The 21,624-nt window shown below is 38.4% G+C and overlaps 1 protein-coding gene across 1 annotated transcript in view; it reads left to right on the top strand.

Moving 5' to 3' along the window:
- IGSF8 (immunoglobulin superfamily member 8) overlaps positions 1-21,624 on the top strand; it is a 500,226-nt gene that overhangs the window by 183,692 nt on the left and 294,910 nt on the right. The window contains exon 3 of the mRNA XM_044059079.1: positions 11,835-12,290. Coding sequence (XP_043915014.1) covers positions 11,835-12,290 — 456 coding nt within the window. The remainder of the gene's footprint in view (positions 1-11,834; positions 12,291-21,624) is intronic.

The following is a 21,624-nucleotide window of genomic DNA, read 5'->3' as shown; positions in this document are numbered from 1 at the left end:
TAACAAAGTACTCCACTCAGGCATTGTAAATGAACTCACTGAATTAGGTATTAGGTATTAACCCTTGTGTGACCCCTTGTGTGACCCACTAGATAGTCAACTGGCTTACAAACAGGGCCCAAGAAGTTAGGATACAGGCAGTCTATCTCCACAAAAAGGCCAGCCACTAGTGGGGTGCCTGAGGCTCAGCGCTAGGGATGTTCTTGTGTAGCATCTACCTCACTGAAGTTAAGACTAACATCAAAGGTCTTTGGCTGACCAAGATCACAGATGATTGCAGATTAGGTGCAGTCATTGAATTCCCCAAAGCAAAAATACGCTCCAAGAAGGTGTGACCAGACTAATAGCTGGTGCCATAGTCATGGTCTTAAACTCAAAGCCAAGAAGTGCATAATAGTATCTTTTGATAAGACACCCAGCTCCACAACTTACTACAGTGATAATACACCCCTAAGAGTAGACCCAGTAGTGAGGGATTTGGGAACACATGTACACAGCAACTTGGCCTTTGGCCATCACGTGTCTATAGTATTAAGGAAATCATTATGTGTTGCACAACTTATAAGCATGGATGTTGCATCCAGGTCCAAAGATGTGTAACAATTTGAAATGCTGAAACTTACTTAAGCGAGTCCCAAAATACAGAGACTGAATGAACAGCAACACTTTCATATACCAAGTCTGAGATTTGGTATCCAGGTCCAAAGATGGGCAGCCATTTGAAATGCTAAGACTTACTTAAGCAAGCCCCAAAATACAGTGACTGAATGAACAAAAATAGGCTTTCATATACCAAGTCCGAGATCATTTTGTGGAATATTCCCTTTCCTTCATGGTATGGCAATCTTAGAGTTGTTATGTATAAGTTTGGGACGGTTGATGGGGCTTGTGTCTCTCACTGAGCAAGGAATTTAGCCTTACCCTTTTCAGGACCTTGCATCAATATAAACCTGGCAAAATCTTGGCCTGTATCATCATAAGATATTAATTGCACTGGGCCAAGTCTGAACTTCCTCAGTGGAAGTGCTTTCCTACCTATTGATTGTTATTACAGACAATTGTGTGTCACACTTATATCCATGCAGTGGTTTTCAGCATGTCTGATTATTACCAGATATAACTTGTTGTTGGCCTAATAATGATAGGTGTTTCTATCTTTCTTCTAGCATAGCTGCACATGAGGCATCTGCAAAGGATCCTTAAGTCAAAGAGACTGCTCAGCTCACAGAGCTCTGTGCAAAAAAAAACAGTCTATAGTGGTGGCCTTTCTCTCCAGAAACTAGATTTCTCACAGTTTGACACATTATTATTATAACCTCACACAAGAGGTAGTGAGCACATATCTGTCACTGCAGCAATGATGGTTCATTCATAATTCACTATAGCACAGATGGTTCATTCTTAGCTCACTACAGCACTGATGGTTCATTCTTAGCTCACTACAGCACAGATGGTTCATTCTTAGCTGGGCAGATCTATCTATAGCAACATACTGAAACTGAAGCTTGGTAAACAAGGTCCTGTCGGCAGACAAAACATACCTTAAACAAGGGCTTATGAGTATTTTGGATTTTGACTTATGTGGCTGCAAGTTTGTTTCTTACTTTAAGAAGAGGTCTTTCTCAGTCTGGAACTTTGTCCTAAACAAACTTTTGGATAAGTGCAGCTCAAATCTTGGGAAAGTCAAATGAACGAAGCAAATTTCTTTTAGTAGGAAGTGGATATCATGAATATAACCAGATTCCCAGGCCCTGCTTTCTGTTTTCATTCACTGGAAGTCCCTCTATTCAGGACTTCAGGACTTTTTTGCTTCTCAGCCCCTTGCCAACTTTCATCTTTTCTGTTCCACAGTGCTGTGTGGATGAAAACTCTCTCAGGGTGTATTCTCAAAGTCTTGGAATATGGACATTCTCTTTGCCTAACTACTGTGGCTGATGTGGTGCAGTGGTTAGCATTGCCACCTCACAGCAAGAGGTTCTGCGGTTCAGTTCTCGGCTGGAGCTACTTCAGTACAGAGTCTGCATGTCCTCCCTGCAGTCGAGTGAGTTTTAAAGACATACAGGTAGGTACGTGTGTGTATGTGTGTGCCTTCTATGAAGGTTGTGCACCAGGCTGACAGCTCAACACCGTAGAAACATCACTGCCAATCAATCTGTAGACCATTGATCTGCTGTGGTGACCCCTGACTGGGAAAAACCAAAAGACATTGCTTTTTCTCTTTGCCTTACTACCATTTGGTTACCTTAAAACCTTGGAGGGAAAGTTGCTTATGATTCTCGATTCATCTCAGGTTTAGATCAGTATTAGTAACCCAACTTACAGTCCTGGCCAAGGTCAAATATAGTATCTTTATGATTCAGAATACTCTACTGTCAGAATTCTTTATCACACTTGCAAACTTTTCATGCATAGTGGAGGGTTAATAGGTCCATGACAGCCCTCGCTACTTAGTGAAGTAGCTAAGAAACCTTCCACTTGTAAAACCAACATGGCTAAATGGAAGCATTTTTCATTCTGGCCAGCAGGCTGCAGTTGTTCTAACTAGTCAAATGTTAACCTGGTTGAACATTTGGATGATTTGGGTCTTTCATGTGCTTTTGCCAGAATAAGCTTCTCCTGTTTCAAATTTCCAGTTTGGATAGTCTTCCAAAGACATGTATTGGTGTTCTTCAAATTGCCTGTAGATACGCATGCAGTGTTTGAGTGAAAGTTTAAATGCCTTGTGTCTCCATGACCTTAAAAAGGTTGAAGTAGGATATTTGGAAATTAATGAATGTCAAACAAGCTCTTGGTCGGGGAAGTTTAACATCTTAAACATTCAAGAGGAGACCCTGCCTCTGCCACTCCCACTCCAATGACTTTTTATTGTAGGATTAATAAAAAACATGCATTTTCACCTTCTAAGCCTGCAGCTGCACTACATGTGACTCAAAAAGACTATCTTAGAAATATTTGTTTTGATGAGAGAAACCTCTTGCAATGAAATAATACATCTTCAAGCACTGTTAGTAAAGCAGTTCTTTGCTTTCCATAAAGACAAGACCATTTTAGAGCAAATATTAGACTATTTCCAATAAAGGCATCAATTTATTTTTCTTAATTAAAGTAGCATTTCATTAGTCCATTACTGTTTTCTAGAAAAATTACTTTAATACTTGGTCACCCAGAGGCATTTCATGTATTATGCTGAGAGAAGTAAGACACCTGATAAAAGTTCACATATTTTCACGTTTCTACAAAGGGCAAAGGGAGGCATTAAAATGTACAAACTGTAGCTCATGAACTGGATCATAAATGCAAGTCTTTATTTGAGAAGGTGAAGGCTCAGTAGTTAAAACAGTGACTACTTCAATGGACTTCCTTATAAGTACAGTTTTTGGTGGCTGACCGATACAGGATATCTTGTCTTTTAGAACTGATGGTTCTTGTCGTATGGTTTCCATCTATCTAATGACGTCACAAAACATTACTTTAATTTCCGTCCATGAATGTGGCCCTACTGCAGGAAAATCCAAAGAGTGAGACAGGAAAGTTGTGCATAGTAACTCATAAGGATGAATTTACTGAAGGTATCTCTTGAAAGAGTCGTTGAGCTTCCTACCCACCTTTGCTGGCTATGATAGGAAAAGTTATTCCGTACTGACTTGTCATGTCACAGGTGAGTGTAAGGTCTGCTCACAGGTGAATGTGAGGTCTGCGCACAGGTGAGTGTGAGGTCTGCTCAACCCTCCAGTTGCTTTTGTAGAGAAACCAATACCCAAGTATTTAATATTTTCTTTAAACGTTACCTGTCCCACCAAAGGCAATAACGAAAAAGGTTTAGGAGTTCTTAAAGGGAAAATATTGTTTTTTTTTCAAATTAATTTTATAGTTAGAGACTTCTGAAAAGTCGTTTACAGCCTTTAATAACTTTTCAGTATCTGAAATTAGGGATGTACAATAAATGTTGAGATCATCAGCAAACGCTGCCATTAATATTTTGGTTCCATAAATTATTGGGGCATTATGGTATAGATTCTGCTTGATGTATAAGAGTAAAGGTTCAAGATAAAAATTAAATGGTAAAGGGGACAAACGGCAGCCCTGACGTGTTCCATTTTTAATCTGTATTCTTTTAGAGAAACTTCTATTAATGTACAGTGTGGTATAAGGATTACTATATAATATTTGTAACATTTGAACAAACTCTTGGGATATATTAAAATATGGTAAAAGATCAAACAAAAAGTTTATATCAACCCTATCAAAGGTCTTCTGTGCATCAATTATAAGGGCATAAATATTAAGATTATTCTGTTTAGCATGAGCTATCATAGTATGAAGTGTATTATCACTAGTTTGTCTAGCTGCCATAAATCCAGCCTGTTCCTTAGATATTATATGAGTCATGATTTTTTTAATCTAGATGCTATAATAGATGTTAAAATTTTCATGTCTACATTTATTAATGAAATTGGTCTATAATTATCAGGGTTTTGGGGATCCGAATTAACTTTATGTATAAAAATAGTTTTTGAAGCGTTAAGATGAGGATCATTAATTTTATTCCTTATTATATAATTAAAAACATGTGAGAGTATTTTATCGAAGATATCAGCAAACACTTTATAGAATTCCACTGTCAAACCATCAGGACCTGGTGACTTATGTGATTTCATATGTTGAATTGTATATACTACTTCTTCTTCAGATATCGGTTTAATCAAATCACTTTGAATAGTCTCTTCTATTTTTGGAAAGTTAATTGTTTGTAAAAAATCATTTAATAGTTTTATGTGAGGACATATTATTCTGCCCATCATATATATTAGTATATATCTGCACAAAAATATTAATGATATCCTCAGTTTTAGAATATATTGTATTATTAAATTGTATTTCCGAAATTTGTACTGTTGTTTTCGATTGATTAATGATCCTAGCCAACGCTCTTGATGGTGTTTGAACATGATTAGCATACCTCACTAACGTCTTATGTTCCTGAAATGTCAATCTACTATTTTGATTTAAGAAGAGATCGTTTTGACATTTAAGCAGTTCCATCTCTGTTTGAGCATTAAAGTTCCGAATCAGTTCTTGATCAAGTATCTTAATTTTTGTTTCTAGTTTTTGAATATCTCTGTTTTGTATTTTTTTGTAATAAGAAGCTTTTTGCAAAAGTATCCCTCTTATTTGTGTTTTAACTGTCGCCCATTCAATGTCAGGTGTATGTTATTGTCTCTTTAAACTATCCAATAAATCTTTCAGGTAATTTATGATTTCATGTATTATTTCCTCCTTATTCAAGAGGTTTGGGTTAAGAGACCAATTATAACCTCTTTGCCGCAGGGTATCCTTTACTTAGCAAAACTTTACGAAATTTTCGAGTGATCTGATAGATAACGTGCATGTGTAACAACTAGAGGTTCTAAATTAATCAATGTTCTTGAAATCAAAAAGAAATCTATTCTAGACCACATTTTATGACATGGTGAATAGAAGGTATAATTATTTGTGTTATTGACATTGTTCAAATAATAAAAAGGGTCATATAGTTGAAAATCTTCCTTAATATCACTCAGTGCCAATACAGCATGCTTATTAAATGCTCTTTGTGGACAAGATCTATCCAACTTCGGATTTTGGTAAGCATTCCAATCCCCTCCAACAATTATATAATATCTATCATATTGTGTCAAAATTGGATATAATGATGTTATGAATAATTGTTGATCATTACAGGGTGCATAGATATTTAGAAATAAAATAGGTTTATCAAATAGAGTGGACGAAAGAATAACATAACACCATCGCCCATTTTTATCTATTTTAGAATCTAAGTTCTTCTCTTTGTATTGATTCTTAATAATTATAGCTACCCCAGTGCTGTTTGTCTTACCTTCTGATGCTATTACTTCTCTGATCCACTTCTTTTTTTTTGATATCAACCCATTGATCATTCATTAAATGCGTTTCTTGAAGTAATATAAACAACGTCCTAGCCTGCAACAATACGTGTAACAATAGTTTCCTCTTCTTTAAGTTCTGGAGCCCTTTAATGTTCCATGAGTCTAATTCCCACATTCAAAGGGTTGTCTGTACAATAAAAGTTTAAGAGGGAAAACATAGAATAAAAATAAAATGACTTTAAAGACATACATAATCTGGAAGCATTCTTTACATCCCGTCCTATACCAGTGCATACCCACTCTAACCCCGAACCAGGACATATATAGGTCTTGTGTAACGTAGAATATTAAAAGGGTCAAGAAAACAAACAAATGTAAAGGCATCAGATTATAAAATTTCAAACATGTTCCACAATTAAGACCTATATGATCTAACTTAACTACGACAAAGTTTAAACTAAACATTCCCTAACAAACACTGCCATTGATCTACATCTCTTGGTTAACTGTTGTTTAAGCAAATCAAATTGAAAATATAATATTACTATAAAAAAGAAAGTTCTAGTAGTTTGATTAGCTATCTATACATAAACCGCATACATCAATTATTATAGTCAAAAATGTCATTTTTTTCCCTTCCCCCTTTTTTTTTAAAAAAAATAAAAGTTTGATATATAGACAAGGTTGTCTTCTTGTTACGTATACATCCTATAAAGAACAAAAAAAAAAAAAAGCCATGCTATATTATAACCCTATGCTAAAACAAATATACATCTAACTACTAAAGTCCCTGATTATATATTTGAACCATCACAGTTTTATACTAAAACAAGCCAGTATCTAACTAATGTAATATAAACTGTCACATCTAAACAGTACAATAAGGACTATATTAACAATTATATTTTTATAAAACATTACTAAATCCCTGCACCCTCTTTCACTAATATAACTACAAGGTTTTTATTAAACACTAAAAGGGAAGTAAATGAAGATGTTCCTATGTGTTTAAATTACCATACTACAGTATTATTTGGTGTTAAATAAACATTAAAGTGTTTAAAACAGTTCCCTTCGGTTTCCCAAGCCTGGAAACCATGTAAAACACTCGCGATGGGGGACCGCTTTTGCAACCGGACTTCCGGAAGTGCCACAACGAAATCCATACTCTCGGCAGCATTCTAGGCATTTCCTGTCTTTTCATCGACGAAAACCGCTCGTAAAAGCCATAAAACTTCGGGAAACTGCCGCAGGTAACCAGGATTAGCTAAAACAAACAATTTTTTTACTCTGGAAGAGGCCTAAAGCTTTCAAAAAGAAAACAAAGTATTACCCAGACCTCGAGGCACAGTAATCAATGGATCCAACCTCAGGAGCATGCCAGTCCCAACGGAGGTTCATTTCAAGTCTCTGATGCAGGTAAACCCTTAAAGACTTTTAGAAAAAGATTTTTTGCCTCATTTTTGGTAGAAACACAGTATTTAGTCCCATCTATTGTAAATGTAAGCATATTAGGGTATTTCATTTGAAACTTAATTTGTTTATCAATAAGAAATTTGCAGTATGGAGATAAAGACTGTCTAGCTTGCCTGACTTGTAAAGGTAAATCCTGGGCCAGAGATATTTTATTATTTTTCCACATGATATACCCTCCACTTTTTTTTGTAGTAGTAAGTATTCTGCTAAAATCCTGGTAGTTACGTATTTTAACATATACAGGTCTTGGAGTATTAGATGCTTGTAGCTCTCTCAGAGCTCTGTGTGCCCTTTCAATAATGATTTGTTTCACCATATCAGAGTCATTTATAAGCACTGCAAATATTTGTGTTATAGATGGGATTAGTTCATTATACTGAATGGATTCTGGAATTCCTCTAATAATACTGTTATTTCTCCTGGATCTTGCTTCTAAGTCAGTAATCTTGCTTTGCATAGCCTGAATATCCACATCATGTGCATTTGTTTTTTTTGCCAGTAAAGTTAGTTTATCCTCATTATCAGAAATTCAAGCTTCTGTCTTATCCATTCTTTCCAGCAATTGAGTACAAGAATTTCCAAATGTTTGTATTTGACAAGTCAGTTCCTTCAGAGCTTCTTTTACGGGTGACAGAGCATTTCTGATATCTTCCATGTTTAGTGCTTGATCAGATTTAGTTTTAGTCCCTGGCATCTGTTGTTCCTGTATTTTAGTAATTTTTTGTCTGTTAGAAATCACATCTTTTTCTGGTGACTGTAATTCCGAAAGTTTTGTTTTAGTAGTGGTTATGTCCATGTTTTTTTCTTCTTTTGACATCTTATTCCAACACAAAGACTTAAAGTGTAGAAAGCACACGGTTCCTTTGTTTGCTTCTCTCTTCAGAGCTAGCTAATCTATTATAATCCTGTTAAATAAGTTATTTTTTTCCCATTTTTTCTTCTTGTTGCAGGATAGTTGAATGTAGTTGAAGTTATTTTATCGAAGATTTGATGTTAAAAGCTTCTTGGTATCAACTCAGGGTTTAGATTTTCTCAGGTTAAGTGAAGATCTGCAGTTCAGCAGTGTTCACAGAATGGCAGCCATCTTTGAATTAGAAACAAAATTATTCTTATTTCTCTGAAGGTTGACCTGGTTGGTGAAGGTGAGGAGAGCAGTTGTTGTGCTGTGATTTTGCCGAAGCCATGTTGTGTGGTGGAGAGAAGATTGTGTGTGTTTAGTAATTTCATGACTTGAGAGTAAATACATTTCTCAAGCAGTTTAGATAAAGTGGATAGAATGGCAATAGGGCAGTAGTTTGAGAATTCATAAGAACTGTCACCTTTATGAAGTGGTATGATTTATGAAACTTTCCAGAGTTGGGAGATGTAGGCTTCCTGTATGGAGCGGTTGATGAGGATAGAATCTGGGTAAGATAGAGATTCAGCAGCAATTTTTAGGAAGTTGGCTGGTAGACTGTCAGCTGCAAGGGTGGTTGGCTTTAGTTTTAGGAGGAGTTTTTTAATAGTGGAAGTGGGAAATGGTGAGAGAGCAAAGGAGGGGATATTGTTAGTGCATTTGGTAGGCATATGTGTATGGTTGTTATTGGATAGCTGGGAGGATAGAGTTAGGATGGATTCTGTAAAGTAGTGATTAAATTGGGATGCTATGTCTTTGATATTGTCTGAGGAGAGGGCTGGAGTTGTAATTTTTCCTGGTTTTAGAAGGGAGATGATACCATGCCAAAACCTTTGGGGGTCTTTTGAATGTTTGTTTTGGACCCCGAGGAAATAGTTAATTTTGTCTAGTTTGGTTTGTTTCTTGGCCTGATTTCTGAGTTATTGGAAATTTTGTTTGGCTATGCTAGTGTTATCAATTTTCCAGATTTTCCAAGCTTTATCTCTAGACTTTAGTAAGACTCTTGTGTCCCTACTCCGCCATGGTGCATAGTTTGCCTTGACTCAGATTTTTCTAATGGGTGCAACTTTGTTGAAGACATTTAAGAGAGTACTATTAAAGTATTCGACTGCTTGGTCTAAACCTAGCATTAGTAGTGGTTTCCAGTTAGTTTGTTTTAGAGTAGAGTTTAGCTCCTGTATGTTTAGTGGATGGTCATCTCTAACTTGTCTAAAGGATATGGGCTTGGGTATGTAGGTGCGTTTGCATAGGAGAAACGTGGGGAGATGGTCACTGTGACCATCTGGTAGATAACCTGTCTGGTAGTTTTGTTTGGGGCAATTGACTAGTGTCCAATCTAGAATGGATTGTTTGTTGTTTTTTTTTTTTATCAACTCTAGTAGGCTTTTGAATGAGTTGTGAAAAACCAAAGAGATTAATATGATTAGTGGGGTTAGAATTACAGGCTATCCAGTCGGTGTTTAGATCACCTAGTATGATGGTTTCTGTTGCAGATTCTCTGAGGTCCACTGTAATATTTCCTGAATAGTAGGGGAGTTGTTTCCTGGGGGAATATAACAGCAAATAATATTAATGTTTTTGTTATTGTTTAAGTATAGAATTGTTCCTAAGATTTCGGCATTTTGAAACTTGGGAAGTGGGATTTGTAGAGGTTTCATTTTGAAGTTATTTTTAAAGAAAATTGCAATTCCGCCTCCCTTCTTGCCTACTCTATCTGGTCTTAAGATATTGTATCCTGGTGGAAGGATTTCTTCGTTTTGGATGTTGGGTTTTAGCCAGATCTCAGTGATTGTTAGTATGTCTGGGGAGTAATGGGTTATAAATGCATATAGGTCAGGAAGCTTATTGGATATGATCCTGGTGTTGATGTTGAGAATTAGCAGGTCAGAGTTTTGTTTCTTTGAGGATGGGGTAGTAAGTGGACCTGGGTTTGGGTGTATGTCACCTGATATAAGTAGGCACTTTGTGATCAGTAGTATGTGTTTATTTGTAAGTGTAATTTCTAAGTTGGATCTGAATGATATTTTAGTAGTAAAATATGTAGTTATGTGGAATTTAAGTATGTGTAGTATAGGAAAGTTTATGTGTGAGTTTGTTTTAATGGAACTATGTGTAATATGGAATAAAGTGTTTTCCAGTGGAGTGTTTATGTGTATACCAGTGATGTTTGTTATGTATGTGAGGGTTAGGAAGAGAAATCTTAAGTTGATTTGTGTTTTTTGTGGGAGTAGTAGTTTGGTGTAAGCATTGCTATGGTTTTTAGGTCGAGGTAGATGTGAATGCATGGCTAGTTTCTGCTTTGTGATTGTTTAAGGCAAGGATCTAGATAGTGGGTGTGGAGTGTTTTAAGGAGTAGAGGTAATTGATTGGTTTAAGGTGTGGTCAAGTGATGAGGGGTTAGAATAAAAGTAGGAGTAGTGGGGCGGGTCAGAATTGGGGGCAGGATAGAGGAGTGGAGTGAGCTGTAGGCGAATGGAGCGGGGCTAACCAGACTGTGAGACTGCAGAGTCAGTCTCTATGCAGGGTCTGGGCAGAACAGTGAGAGTGAGAAATTAATGGGTGTAAATATATCAAGTTCCCTACCAAATTCTCTTGTAGCTTTAATTTGTTTCTTTTTTTTTTGTTTGTCTTTTAGCGTAGAATTATAGTTAATGAGATTATTAAATTATCAATTCAATCGAAGTGGCAGTAACATTATTCCAGAGTACAGTGGTATCAGTTGTTGCAAAAAACAGAAAAGGAAAACTTAACTTACAGCGAGCACACTTCACAGAGAGGGAAGATGACTGCAAAAGAGAAGTATTAGTGTGTTTTAAAGATGGCGCCGTTGTTATCAGGCCCTTGTATAACTTCTGTCCTATGCATTCCTAGTGGGGGAGGAGGGTAGGGACTAATTGGAGGAGGAGTCCTGTGGGAGTGATTGACAGGTTTCTCAGCTAGATTCTGGAGGTTGGACAATTCAAACAAAAACAATCAATCAATTGACTCAAACTGCAGGTAAGTGATATGGAGAGAGTGCCAAGGGAACAGATGAGCTGCAGTTAAGTAAATGGCAGTACAGTTCATGGGGGGAACTAAACTAGCACAAGTTAATTATTTCTGGTTTTAATTCTGGGGTAATGCAGTTTAGTTTTGAAGTGAATACGTGTAGTATTGTTTTGCACTGAAATGTGCACAGTACAGATAACTAAATTATTAGTAACAGAAAGAGCAGACATCAGACATATAAAGTGTAGGATTATCCACTGTGTTCCTTTTATATCTATTACACATTTATTAGGGGTTGTACATTTTTGTTTGGCTCTGATGAAGAAAATAGCATGGCAAATAATCCATATGGGCACATTATTTCATTAGAAAACGTATAATTGTCTGTGTAATATGTGAAAAGTAAGTTAAAAGTCAAAGAAGTGGTTCTGTCTTAATGTGGAGTAATGCACTGTTAAGCTGAAAATGCTATACTGGCTGTATAGCCAGTTATGGAGCCTACACTATTTGATGTTTAAAGATGAAATCTTTGTGATCAGTAGATTTGTATATAAGATAAGTAATATCATCTGTGTTTGTTTCCCCAGTTCTCCCTGATGAACTCCGTGTTGGAGCAGAACCAGCTCATCCTGCCCCGAGTCTAGCAAGGCAAGCTCCTCGTAGCCGCAGCCTGATGGAGGGAGAGGAGTTGGAACTAACATGCACTGCCCTGACAAAGTCTCAAGAACATACGCATCTGTCTGTAACTTTTGGTGTCACCAACTCAAGCTCCAGCAGTGGTCAGGAGATCATCTCTATCAGGCGGGATTTCAGCATAGAAGCAGGAACAGAGGGCTCATATGCAGCTCGGTACCAGAACCGTGAGATTTTGGTGGGGAAGGCCCAAAGAGAAACCTATGTGCTGGTCATTTCCCGAGTAAGGCCTGAAGACAAAGGACTTTACTACTGTACTGCAGCAGAGTGGATCAGGGATCCTGAGGGGAACTGGCAGCAGATTGTTGAAAGGACAGCAGAACTGGCACAGATTTCTGTCCAACCCCTCAGTAAGTCACATGTTTGTCACTAGCAGTACCTGGTTAAAAATGGGCTCTCTGTAAATGAAAAAGGAGTACAACATGTTAGTTATTTTTTACTGCCATTGACAGGCTGCTGCTTGGAAAAGATAAATGGTGTTTTATAGACTTTTAGTGAAAACTAATTTGAGTACTGAAAAATGTGATTGATTGTGAGAGGTTGTCTTTACTCTAGGACCACTGTTTATGCTGCAAAGTTATCAGAAAGCGTCCCTAATGGAGAACGTTGGACCTTTGCCAGCTCTCAGAATGTAACAGTGATTGTATAGTTTGATAGCCTGTGCCTCTGTAACAGTCTGACAGTTTCCATTTTTTTAATTATTTCTATTTACACTGGAAGGGGGGTATCATCCTAGCATCACCCCCTCTCCTCCTTAAAAAACAAGTAGTTGTAGACAGTTAAGGGACAGCTTACCCCCACTTACAAATGGAATTAATGCAAATGTCTGTTTGTTGCTTTCCCTGTAAGTGTGTGTGTGTGTGTGTGTGTGTGTGTGTGTGTGTGTGTGTGTGTGTGTGTGTGTGTGTGTCTGTGTGTGTGTGTGTCTGTGTGTGTGTGTGTCTGTGTGTGTCTGTGTGTGTGTGCGTGCATGTGCGTGTGTATGCATATATACATAGACACACGTGTGTGTAGTTTTGTGTGTACTGCAGGTCTTTGAATGTTCACGTGTACAAATGCATAGGAGACTGACAAAAGTGATTGAATATGAAAAGATTGAAAATTTATGTTTTTTGATGTGCAAGATAACAGTCCGGCAGGGATTCTGAAGTTGTCCTTTCCCCACTGTATGATCTCATAATTGGTAAGTTACAGGAAGGTGTGGGGTGTGCCCCCCACCCCCCGCAAAAAAGTGTTTTACTTTATTTATTTATTTATTTATTTATTTATTTATTTTAGCATGCATATATGAAATATTTTCTGCTATCCATGGGAATTGTGAGTACTAATGTAGATGTGAGTATTACAGCTTAACCACTGTGAAAGGATGTTGCAGTGATCAGTTTTACAACAGCTGCTGCCACGGCTCCACCACTGTCATATAAAGTGAATGGGAATGCTGCCACAGATCTCTTCCTGTATTGTAAAGAGGCATAGGGAATATGGACATGAAGTAACTGACCTTTTTAAGACGTGGCCTTTTAGAAAAGCAGTGTTCTCTTACTCTTATCATTCACATTCTGTTTCAATAAAAACACAAAAGGATTATTTGGAGAGTATGGAACTATTCATAGGTTTATACTATGCTAATGATCACCAGGGTCTTTGTAAGCCTAGCTGTGCAACCCAACACAGTTTTGTCCCAAGTTCCTTGGATGCCTATATGGTGGGGTATGTTGGTAATGAGGTAGCTAAAGGTTATGTCGAGGGACTGTATTACTTGAGGATTAATTTGCTTACTGTCAAACTCTGTCTATCAGAGACATGGGGGCCAGGCCCGAGGTGAATTTGCAATTTCCCATCCAATGATTAAGGCTTCTCTTGAATAGAAATCAGGGATGAACTCAACTTCATGTACATGGGGAGCTTATTCCATAGTACTGGGATTCTTTGAGACACATATTGGTCCCTCCAGCATGTTCTGTTTATGTCACAGGTAAAGTTCAGGTCTTTGGATCTAGTGTATCTAGTGCTGTTTGCCTTGCGGATGTGCAGGAGACCTGTAAGAAATGGATCCGAGGATGCCTTATATGCTAAGCATAGATGGCCTCTCATTAACTTGCAGGAGACTGAGTACAGAGATTGGACCTTAAGGTGATCTGTGTAGCACAGGGTATTCATACAAGAATTCTTCTCATGAATAACCTTTGAGGGTGTTCCAACTGCCAAAGGGAGCATTGTACTCATTGATGGGTCTGATAAGGGCTGGTTAGAGGGCTACTATAACTTTCTTGGATCTGGATGCTATACCCTTGCCTATGAGTTGGGCAACATAGAATACTTTTCTTACTATCTTAAGTATATATTGGTCAAACACCGGATTACTGTCTACATATGTTCCCAGATCCCTAACTATCAGGTCAACTCTCAGGGGTGTTTTATCGAGGAAGTAATTCCTTGAGAGGATGATTTCCCAAAGGGCACTATAATGCATTTCTTGGCATTGAGTTTTAATCTGTGGCTTTCACACCAGTCATTGGTTTGTGTTAGACCCTCTTGTATGATGTTGGTGTCATGGGGGAATCTATGATAGCTCCCAATTTACAGTCATCTGCAAACTTAGTGAGCCAGAGGCCTTTGATATTAGCCTTGACTTCCAAGAAGTAGATGTCAAACATGGAGCCAAGAGGTGCTCTGCCATTGACTGGTCTGTTGCTAGAGGTGGCCTCACCTGCCCTGACTTCTTGGATCCTGTTTGTGAGACAGCTGGCAATCCAGCAAGAGTTATGTAAGGAGTTTGCATTGTTTTGAGAGTTTGTCTACAATACCGGAGTAGGGTATTGTATCAAACACTTTGGCCAGGTTAAGGTAGGCACTATACACTGTTTTCCCATCATCCTAAACCGTAGTGACCCTCACAAAGAAGTCTACTAGGTTAAGTAGTAAATACCTTCCCTTAACAAAGCCAAGCTGGGATGGGTCCAATGTCCGTAGGTTGCCAACGTCCCTGTTGACCATTTCCATGATAATTTGTTCCATGACAAATGTTCCATCATTAAGGTTTGTGTGTGTGTGTGTGTGTGTGTGTGTGTGTGTGTGTGTGTGTGTGTGTGTGTGTGTACGTGTACAGTTCTCGGGATCAGTGGATGGTCTGCCCTTTTGAAGAGGCTTAATGGCTGTAGCCCTCCATTCTCCTGCCATATAACATGTTTTGAGGCTGCAGTTGAAGAGTACTTCAAGTGGTCTTGCTAGGTCATGTTTTACGCTATTTCGTAGGCAACTGGGGATATTGTCAGGACCCATTTAAGCAGTGTTTTTGGTCTTAGCAAGCACCTTCAGGACCTATTCCTTGTTGGTAAATGGCCGAGATATTCTAGAACGGATTTCACAAGGGATAGTAGGGTGTAAAATTAGAGCTAAATTTATCAGCCGGTAGATTTGCTATATCACCGTAGTCAGTAAAGGTTGTACCATTTAGAACCAGTTCTGCACACTGCTGAGTATTACCTTTAAAGTTCCTGACATAGCTGAAGAACCTTGTGATTATCCTTAGCCTGGGAGGCTATCCTGAACTGACCTTTTCGGACTTTATTAGACCTCTTAGTTTTTTGTTTAGTTGAACCACAGAACTCTTGTCTCTATGACATTAGCTTTTTCTGATTTTGAGCATGACTTTTTATCTTTTGTTATCTAGCCTGTTAAGGTAAGGATTCCAGCAATGTGGTTTGTTTTTGGTGTTAGATCTTGCTTACTTCTGGTAGGTATGGCAGCCTAATTGCAGCCATTTACTTGTTTTTACAGTGTTTCTGTCAATAATTCTGGATAAGTAGCTGTGTTCTTCGGGTTTGGAGGAGCTGTGAATTCTGTCAAACTATCGCTTAATAGGATGTACTTTGCTGTAGAATACTTCCTAACTGTTATGGGTTTACTTGATGCAGGAAATGTGGAGAAGCCATTGCTTGGGGAAAAATTAACTCTTTGTATGCCTGTCACTTATGTCTGCCAGGGAGACCCAGATCATGGTCAAATGGGCCCTAGGCAGGGTAATGTATTAGAGTCCTAAGCTCCCCTCCCACTGTAGCCATTCCAGTGTTCCATTACTTGGCTATTTCTCCCCAGTTTCCATAAACGTGTGTGTGTGTGTGTGTGTGTGTGTGTGTGTGTGCGCTATTTTCTTCTTTACTTCTACAATGATTGCAAATATTTGGATTCATTTTAAAGCTTTTATTTCAAATTTTATAGCACAAATACTGATAGGCATTTGCTAAACCAACAATACAGTCTCATAATGAAAATAGACTTAGCATGAACAGTAAACTTCTCTGCCCTTGAGACACGTCCATTGAAACAGCATTGAAACCCACATTCAAACAAAATGCATGTGGCCAGTGGTGGATTAAGTTTACCTTTGGGCTGTTTTCGAACCATAGGCCCCTTGCACACATTTTTAGGACTATGTATGCATGCATGCATATGTTCTTTGATTAGCCTTCTTGATTGCATTAAATTAAAATCCTTGTATAAACTAGTATTACTTGTTAAGAGTGTGTTTTAAATTTGCAGTTTTGAAGATTTTTCCATTAAACAGTGAAACAAAACGTATGAACCACTGATGACAAATCTGCCCATTTCAGAACATTTCAAACATAAAAAAACCTATCAATAAATATGCACAGTCTCTGCAGAAGTAAAAGTCATCTGAATAATTCCACATTAAAGCATTAAGGAGATCTGTAACTAATGAATCAGCTGTTGCTAGCAAACAACTTTATATTTCAGTGTTTCTTCTACAAGTTCTATACCTGCTGCCATTGACGAATAAATTACCTATGCAACATTAAAAGAGAAAATTGATAAGCTGATAATATTGTCATTCAAAGGAGGACACAGTCAGGTCTGCAGCATCCCTAACTACCTTAAAGTACAGCAAAGTATCAGCAATCCGTCTAGATGGTGCATGAGTAAAACCCACAGCTTTCTGCATCCAAAGCAAGTATGTTACCTTCTGTGCTACTAACACTGCTTTTAAGCTCTCTAGCACAAACATTCATCTCCGTTTGTTAAAACAGTTGCATATTGAAAACAGACTTAACATGAGCAGCAGTAAACTTATTTTCACTTGAAGCTCACAGTTCCTTGAAAATGCAGTGAAACTCATAATTCTTTGAAAATGCACTGAAACTCATACTTTTTGAATTCTCTGGTAGTTAGTGTAAAGGACTTCAGGCTCATGTCTCCTGCAACCAAGGTACAGGGTTTGAACCTGAACAAATTAACTAACTTGCCATCCTAAACTAGGGCATTTTACACTTAAACACACACAGACACACACACACACACACACACACACACACACACACACACACACACACACACACACACATACTCTAATAACGGAATATTTGTCTGTCTTGTCAGCTTTATTCCGTGGACAGAAAAGGCAGCAGGGATGTCTTGTGCATTTAGATTCTGTTCACAGAAACGAAACAGCAGGAGCATCCTGAAGAATCAATAGCAGGTGTGCTTCAACACACCCAGGGGTGTAAATCTGCACTACACACATAGACGCAAATGGCGTTGTTAAAGAAGAACACCCTTAAGGGAGACATGTAATTTATTTTTATTAATTAAAAAGTAAATGTTGTGGCAGGCCCTTCCCAGGCTTATGGGCACCTCCCAGCCTGTGGGCCCTAGGTGAGTGCCTAGGTCACCCAGTGCTGGATCCAGCTCTCCTGCCAGCTGAAGAGTATAGTTATGGGGAGGTGACTCTGTGTATAAATTAAGGAGATGACAGTGAGAAGACACTGCTCTGCCATTTTCTTTATATTTTCAAATGCAATTTGAGTGGTACTATAGAGGATGTAATATAGTTTTTATTTGTTAATTGTGTAAGTAGACTGGTCCTCAGACCCTTTTCAGCCATGACTAGGGCCATGTGGCATGAAAATGAAGACATACTTATGACAACAGGTTGTGATGCCCCTGCACTGGCCCAGTAATCAACGAGCCTCAATCCTCACCACTAACACCAGTGAGGGACGTGCACATTGGGAGGATAAGTATACACACAGTAAAGTACAATTTCCCTTAAGACCACACAGAGATCACAGTCAGTCTGGGGCTGGTTTCTTCCTCTCTCCATATCCCCAATAAGACTCCCCACTGGCATAGCTATATGGGCAAGCTCTCAGCCAAGAGGTCAAGCCAAAACTTCCAGCACCCTCTGTGTCCAACCAGTGCTTCTGCTTTGTGTCCCTGCCCAAGTAGCTGACACACACACTTTGAGATTTGATTTATATACAAACACACACACACTCCTGGGAAAGGCTGGCATAGGTTCACTAGCTATGCTCCCTTCTGCCCAGACTAAAAGGTAGTTAGCACTGCCACCAGCCAGTCCTTATCAGCTACTATAAGGCCCTTCCCAAAGGGTGACCAATTCTACTGTGTAATGTTACCATTATCTAGATGGTAAGTGTAACCAACAGCAAGGCTATTAAAGTGGCCCATACAGTCTCACCAAATACGTATGCAAGTACTCTGAGAGCTTAAATATCTCTAAAGACACCAGCCACAATTAAAATGTTTAAATATATTTAATAATAAATAATAAAAGCACAAGATAATACTCAATAGCTCAATACAGTGGCAACAGAGTTCAGAATCACAGGAAATATTTTAAAACAACATTGCAGGACAGTGTCGCATAAATACAGAAAACATCTAGACTAATCTTACTATATTCCTATCTATCTCTAAGAGAGATACTTTAATCTAGTACTTACTATTAGCAAGGCAAATACAAGTGCTGAATGGATGTTTCTAGGAGCAGAGACAAAAAGAAAATGCACAGACACTCTCTGAGATGGTTCTTAAGTTACTATCAAACATTTCTGCTGGGTTATCTCAGATTACATCATTCTTGTCACCTCTGCGTTTAGTTTCCAGGCCAACAGAAACCTAAAAGTTAGCACTTCAGTGTCAAGAATACTTATCTCTTAGTAGCTGACACTAGCTTGCCTGAAACTGGAGGTCATAAAACAGTTACATACTTTTACCTTTGAAACCTGTAATTATTTCTGTTTCCAGACAATAGAAAGAATTTCTAGCTGCAGACATTCTATCTTCTAGCTGTGATAAACACAATCGTAAAACTCTTTACTTGTCAACTTATTTTCTTAGAGTTTTGCAAGTTAACTCTGTGCTTTTCCAGTAGGGTATACTGTGGTTACATTCTTTAAGCTCAGCACATAACATACAGTTTTCTTGTATTTGTAGGAGAAACATACAAATCATATTACTATTCACAAATGACATAGAATTATTTACAACATTCTAGCTAGCTGGGCTGGCAATGTCGCATTTCTACATAAATCATATTAATATTTTCAAGTGACATATAATTATTTACAAAATTCCAGTTAGCTGGGCTGGCAGCATCTCGGTTTATCACGTAGGTATTTAGTAATGTCAAAATAAGAAATAAAATGGATGTACAGTAATGAAATAACTGTTTAATTTACATAGCTGTTAAGAGGTCTAATTCTGCCTACCTTAATTACAGATTTAAGTAAATTGCTAAAGCTGTTAAGGGAACTATTAGAAAGCTCAGAGCTCAATCCTAACTTAAATAGCCATTCAGACTAAACAATAAGTATAAATCTTTCTTTAACTATGTGAAGGAGTTTACAACTAACAGTCAGTAGTGTTCAACAGATAGCCCATAATAATACTGCCCACTGTAACCCAAATGAAATATCCTAGCAGACAAATTTAATGTAAAGTTTACTCAATCCACAATTACAGCTATTGCCCATATTCTGCATTCTCAGCCACCCCTTTAATTACTGTGGATCAAACCTCCCCCAAGCCTTTTCAAAACCTAAGGGTTGACAGATTATCAGTATTAAATGTGGTCTGTCTGTCTATCTGAATCCGTACTTACCTTCTTTTTAATGTAAGCCTTTCCACTGGGTACATTCCCGTAGCCTATATAATAGCCATTGTAATGCCATTAAACAACTATAAACCCTTCTGTCTCTATAGTCTCATATTTAAAGCTGTGGATCATATTATTTCAGATAAAATACTCTACATTTTTAGCATTTCATTTGAGCCCATTTTTAGTATGTAAATACCTGAATACTTTCAGCCTGTCTAATTTCCAGGGGAAAATAATTCCCCCATCTTCTGGCTGTAGATATGAAATATGTATTAACTAAACTACTCATGTCCCAACACCTTTGCACAACGGTTCTTGGAATTCATAAATTCCAACGCCCTGGATCTAATATCCTAGACCTGGTCATTACCAACATGTGAAATCAATGCTCCATACCTATGGTCACCCCCTCGTTAGTCAGGTCTGACCATAAGCTAATCACCCTTAACATCCACATCCCACCACCCCCCCCCCAGTAAAGAAACCACCATAAAAAACTTCTCCAAAGCCAACTTCATGCTACACAATTCAGAAGTGACAAACTTCATGAAACCCATGCAGATGGGAACTGAAAGTTCAACTGCTGAATCCTACACTAAGGCACTGTACGAGCACATCCACTCATGCATGAATCGTGCCATCCCAAATAGAACCAAAATGCTCTCATCCAAAAAAAGGAAGCCAATCTGGTGGTCCCCTGCCATGAACAAACTTTACAAGAAAAGGAAGAAACTTTTGCAGAAAAGAGGAAAATCCCAGGATGCAAAAAACTCCCTTACTAGCCTCAGTAAGAAACTGAAATGCCTCATAAAATCCTCCAAAGCTAGTTACGAAAATAAAATTGCCAAAGATTCCAAAAACAACCACAAAGCATTCTATAACTATGTCAAGAATCTAAATGGCAATGCTCAGATCTGCTCTGAGCTAAAACAGAATGGCATTAAATATACTGATCTGAAGGATATTGCCAATATCCTGGCAGATCGATTCAGTGCCAACTTCACCCCCCTCTCGCCCCCTAAATGGCCCATCTCAATACCGGAAGATTGCCAAATTCCAGTAATAATGGCCACACAGGTACAAAACGCACTCTCTAAAGCCAAGAATACAGCATCCATGGGACCAGATGACATCCCGGCTGTGTACATGAACTATATGAACTGGCACCTCACCTAAGTGTCATGTTTAATCATAGCCTCACCTCAGGTTTCATGCCCACTGAGTGGCGCAGAGCTACAGTTATCCCAATCCACAAGGGGGGATCCACCTTGGATCCTGGAAACTACCGTCCCATCAGTCTGACAAGCCTTATCTGCAAGGCCATGGAGCGTATTATCATGGAACTTACAAACAAAGACACTGGCAACCTTCAAACACTGGACCCCACCCAGTTTGGATTTGTGAAGGGCCAATCTTGTCTCTTGAACCTGATTGACTTCTTTGAATCAGTCTCCAGAGCCATGGACAAGGGTAAGGTGGTCCACACAGCCTATCTAGACCTTGCCAAGGCCTTTGACACCATCCCCCACTCTGGAATCATAGATAAACTTACTAAGTTGGGCATTAATCCCCTATGTCACCCAATGGGTTGCTAAATGGCTTACTGATAGAACCCACACTGTAAAAGTAGCTGACTCCAAATCCAGCTCCAGGCAAGTGACAAGTGGAGTACCTCAGGGTTCAGTCCTGGGGCCGCTCTTGTTTGGCATCTACTTCTCTGAAGTACAGGTCAACACTAAGGGACTCTGGCTAACAAAGTTTGC

Source organism: Protopterus annectens, chromosome 17.part0, assembly GCF_019279795.1.
Source record: "Protopterus annectens isolate FY-2018-M chromosome 17.part0, PAN1.0, whole genome shotgun sequence".
NCBI classification, from domain to species: Eukaryota; Metazoa; Chordata; order Ceratodontiformes; family Protopteridae; genus Protopterus; species Protopterus annectens.
The sequence above is the reverse complement of the archived record's forward strand: the minus strand, read 5'-3'. Positions and strand labels throughout refer to the sequence as shown.